Source organism: Phalaenopsis equestris, unplaced genomic scaffold, assembly GCF_001263595.1.
Source record: "Phalaenopsis equestris unplaced genomic scaffold, ASM126359v1 Scaffold000180, whole genome shotgun sequence".
Lineage (NCBI taxonomy): Eukaryota > Viridiplantae > Streptophyta > Magnoliopsida > Asparagales > Orchidaceae > Phalaenopsis > Phalaenopsis equestris.
Genome location: NW_018164622.1, coordinates 748,794 through 753,692, shown reverse-complemented (window position 1 = coordinate 753,692; position 4,899 = coordinate 748,794). Strand labels below are relative to the sequence as shown.

Sequence of the window (4,899 nt, the reverse complement as noted above, 5' to 3'; positions counted from 1 at the left end):
CACGTAACTCTACGTGAGGAGTCCAGATGTAATATCTTTTCCAAAAAGATATTGTATTCAGCATAAAATTCTAAAAAAATAAAAAAAAAATTATTAAAGATAATGATAAATTTTAAAAAGAATTATGAAATATATGAAAAGACATGGAGCGCAGTATAAATTACAACATATTTAGTTCTTTCTCATTAACAACCTCCCCTTTTCCTTGGCAGTACCCAATTCCTTCGTGGAAGAAACATTCTTTTACTTTTTGAATATTTACATGACTTTATTGTATAACAAATAAATTACATAATCATTTCATGGGCATAAATGAATCATCTCAAGACCCTTCGAAGAAATTTATGGAAACGTAGCATTTATCTATTTTATAGAAATACCTTATCACAGAAGAAGACTGACCTTTGACTATAGTTAATGTATTATAATAATTCTTTTTTTCATTGAAAAATTTCATTCATACCAATAAATTCCTTTGTATTTATATATTTAACATCTAAAGTTTCATATTTATATTTATAAACGATTTGATGTTGTATCTATTCATGAAAAGATGTGAAAGTGCATTTCATTTTTTTAAAAATAAATAATGATTTTATTTTTGATATAATGCTAAATTTTTTTCCGTTATTTTGTATATCCTAGGTCGTTAGGAGGCTCCCCGACCCAGACGGGTTGTAAGTCCTCTTGTTCGGAATGTTCTCTCTTTCTTTCCTGAGATATTCTTGCCACTTCGGCAGGTATAATACTCACCTCTCGGAGCTCCGACTAATAGTCCTAGGATATGTTTCTTTCCTTTAACCTTAGAACTACCGAGGTCTCCTGTGGATCGCAATTCACAGATTGCTGATCGAGGATCTCAGGAAGTGTTGGGTTGACTATCTTCATGACCAGGTAGACTTGTGATTTCAATAGCTTGGGATGATGGGTCCGTGGTACCCTGACATAGCTGCCTCTGCCTCTTAGGGATTACTCCTTCCTTTCCTTTGATTACCCCTATTGAGCCCTTTCGCTCCTGTTGATTTCGTTAGTGTCATCTTGACGGTCTGATACCGATGAACTGTCGCTCGTTTGGGATACAACGATTTGTCCACTAAGCTTACAACCCGAATGTGCTTTGACGTATTGGGGTACCCCTGTTGAGATGATTATTCGTTATTTCGTGGGTATCATATGTCGATAAGCCGCTGCCTACTTGAGATGTGAGAGACTTAGTCTCTGCCTAATGGCTTAGCCAGAGTTTTGAAGCATATGGGCGTTCCCACACAAAATAACCTCTCTTTGATATCCCATTTTCCCAAGTCTATGATAATACGAGCGAAACTCTTTTTATCGAGAGTATTCCTGGGCATCCTCCAATATGTAATTAATTAAGTGGAACATGTCCCCTTGGGAGTGCTTTGAGCCCAACATGCATACACATCTGAATTTTTAGTTATGGGTAACCTACGTAGACATTCTTTCGTAGATGTTGGTTCAAGGTGTCTCCGCCCAATCTTGTTCGGGTGGACATGTTTGACCTATCCTTGCGAGGTTTATCGCATGTAGACTCTCCATATTTTGTTTTTTCTCTTGTCTATCATATTTGTCGTATGCCCATATTTTCTGATACCTCTCCTTCTTGGGATATTCATATGACCCGAAAGAGACATTTATTCGGAGAATGGAAGTATATGATGATCGAGAGGCTAACGACTCCATCTAAAATAAAAGAGAGAAAAAACATAACGGAAACAGGTGAGCTCTCCTGGGTAAGGCTGAAACAATGCCAACCTTAGATCTGTGCCTCAAACTCATACTGAGAAGCCTAGATGAATGTCTAGAGCAACGAGACACTACAAGTGAATAGTGAGAAGCCCTGAGACATTCATGTGAACATCCTGCACATTTGATATAAAAAATTGATGGCAACACTGATATAGTCATAAAGGAACATAATATTGATCGATTATATTCTGTAATTCAATCATAAATATTTTTACTTGTTTAAAAAGCCTTAAAATTCAAACTAACGCGCGCACGCACGTTACTTGTTTAAAAAGCCTTAAAATTCAAACTAACGAGCGTGCGCGCGCGCACACACACACATTATATAGATATAGTGAAAATATACTAAAAAGTCATTTTGTTCTCGACACTTTCTAAGGCTTATGTTTGTCTATGAGAATCAAAATCTCAAAATAATAGTTAAATTCGTATCATGAGGCTAAATTACTAGATTTTTTTGCTTTGAGTTGAAATTAGTGTGGAGTGCACTTTAAAAGGTAAATATTTATATTACAACCACAGTTATGGTTTTGATGATCCTACAATTGATTTTTATGCTTTTTAAGAAGTGTTTCAATAATTTAATTATTAAAATTTTGATCTACTAATCTCTTTGAATAAAGAAGAAAATACTTCAAGTCTTGCCACCGGTAGACTATCGTCACTCGGTTATCACTGCTGTTGCCACCAGACTATCATCAATCAGTTTATATCACCACCACCCTTGCCAATTGCCATGGTTGGACCACCTCTGTGCTCGACCGTCAACATCATTGTCGTCGGACTACCTTTGTCATTTACTACACAATGTGGCATCTGCCATCAGTCCTCAGATGCTGCTATTGAGCTGTTGCAACTCGCCTAATATATTTTTGTCACTCTTTAAGTGAAAGTAAAGTCGACCATTCTCACTCTGCTAATATTTCTTTCTATTGTTCAAAGCCAAAACAAATCTTGTAAATTACATCTATACATTGGAATCATTTCAAATGTGTTGGGCTTCCAAGCATCTCTTCTATTTATTATTTATTTATTTATTTATATGCTTGCGTGTATAATATTAATGCATTAATATTATATGCTTGAGTCTCAATTAGGTGAAATCAATGAATGATATGCAGAATTAAAAAAATATTGCTTACACGTGTCCGTAAACATACGTCATTCACACGTAAGCATTTTCGCATATCTGACGTCACTACTCCACGCGTTTTAAGTCTTTTCCTCACCTCCACGAAGCTTCTCCAATCCCAACAACAGCATATAGAAATTCTAATCAAAGAATCAGTCATCCCTTCTCTCTCTCTCTATCTCTTGCTTTATTTTCAATGACTGGTCAGAGATTCAAAACACTAAAACCAAAGAGCACAATTTTTCTCAGTCAAACCTCCTTCACCACCATTAAAATCCCCATAGCCAACCCTAATCTTCATCTCACCATGAGAATTCTCTTCACTTCGAAACTTCAATTTTAGTTTAGTTTTCTCTTTCAGCTAAGAAGGGAAATGGAGATGATCCAAAACCAAGACATAAAAATGCTTATGGATTTGTTAAACCAAGGCAATGAACATATAATGGAGCTTGAAGCACACCTTGATAATCACCATAATTTCTCTTCTGAAACTTGTTTGCTGTTATCCAGCAAAGTTCAGGCTACATTCTCTGCAGCAATCACCATGACTAAGCTCATAGAGCAGAGGAGCTACAGGTTCCCACCTTCTGCTACCAACAGCCATAGTTCTGAGAGAAGCTTCAAGGAGATTGAAAGAAGGGAGATGTGCAAGAAGAGGTATTTCTCTATAGAACATATCCAATTTACTTTCTTTGAGATATTAATTCTATCAAAATTCGATTTTGAAGAGAAAAAATATATTTTTTTGATTTGTGTTTTTAGGAAGAGTTTGCCGAGGTGGAGTGGACAAGTTCAAGCTTGTTCTGGTTCGGCCATGGAGATTGCAATAGAAGATGGACATAGCTGGAGGAAGTATGGACAGAAGGATATTCTTGGAGCTAAGTTTCCAAGGTTGGATTTGTTTTTTAAGCTAATTGTTATTAACAGTTTAAAACAATTTTGTTAATTATAATCATTTGGGAGATTACTTTGAAAATATCAATATTTCCGGTGATCTGTATGTAATTATCACATTCAAGATCAAACTTTTTGTAACTAAACACAGCGTTAAATGATAAAATCGTTCTAATGACATATTTTTTAGAGATTGAAACAGTCATGATTCGTAAAATAAACAACATACTTATTTATGAAAGTAAGAAGAAAAATCTCAACTTTCTTCTGGCCTATTTCACAGGTGCTACTACAGATGTACCCATCGTCACTCCCATGGCTGCCTAGCTACAAAGCATGTACAGCGCTCAGATAACAACACTTCCATCTTCAACATCACATACAGAGGAGCTCACACCTGCATCAATGGCGCCCATAAACCTCTCATTTCAACTAACGAACAGATTATACATCAAAACCAGAGCTTTAAGGTGAAGAACGAAGCTCTGAGCTCAACGGATCAGAAACCAGAGTCTCCTTCTTCATTCTCTTTCCCCTCAACGTCTGCAATCTGCTTGAAACCTGAGAGCAACGTATTCTCCTCCGCTTCAAATACAGAGAACTACGTGGGTTTGGATTCAGAGATTGCAGATATTTTCTGTGCTTCGAGTTCAATTGAAAGCTCGCAAATGTTGGGAATGGAGTTCGGAGTGGAGCAGTTCGTGCTTGACAGTGAATTTCCTTTTGATTTTTATTGAGTCTTAGAGGTTTACTTATGAGTAAATAGCTAGAATAATTGGTGTATTTCAGCAAAGTTTTTGTTTTTATTTGTAAATTTTATTGCCAGATGAATCAAACCTTAAATGGCAAAAAGCTTCAGCAGAATTCAGAAAGTGGGGGTTTTTAAGCTTAAAAGAATGATAGTATATGTCTTTAGTGAAAATTTTCTGGTGGAGGATGCAATGATTGAATTTGAGCGAAGTTTGACAGATGTTTTGGCTTATTAATGGCTGATTTCTTATAACAAACAGAGTTTGAGACAGCATATCCTTACCTTAATTCAATACTAATAAATTTAAGGGGCCATTACATAAAACTTGTTATTTACAAATCAATCACTCTCTTTC

At 35.9% G+C, this 4,899-nt stretch overlaps 1 protein-coding gene across 1 annotated transcript; it reads left to right on the top strand.

Annotated features, from left to right (window-relative positions):
- Positions 1-3,090: 3,090 nt before the first annotated feature.
- LOC110022301 (probable WRKY transcription factor 30) lies at positions 3,091-4,829 on the top strand. The gene is made up of 3 exons (XM_020721173.1): positions 3,091-3,556; positions 3,662-3,790; positions 4,077-4,829. Exons 1-3 carry the CDS (start codon positions 3,273-3,275, stop codon positions 4,528-4,530), a joined length of 867 nt encoding a protein of 288 aa, XP_020576832.1. The 5' UTR covers positions 3,091-3,272; the 3' UTR covers positions 4,531-4,829.
- The last annotated feature ends 70 nt before the right edge of the window (positions 4,830-4,899 follow it).

What these genes read in the sequence shown, in the direction of transcription:
- LOC110022301 (XM_020721173.1), top strand. Translation starts at nt 3,273, where the DNA reads ATGGAGATGATCCAAAACCAAGACATAAAAATGCTTATGGATTTGTTA. An exon ending in AGGGAGATGTGCAAGAAGAG is followed by an intron (nt 3,557 to 3,661) that starts GTATTTCTCTAT and finishes TTGTGTTTTTAG; the next exon opens with GAAGAGTTTGCCGAGGTGGA. An exon ending in CTTGGAGCTAAGTTTCCAAG is followed by an intron (nt 3,791 to 4,076) that starts GTTGGATTTGTT and finishes CCTATTTCACAG; the next exon opens with GTGCTACTACAGATGTACCC.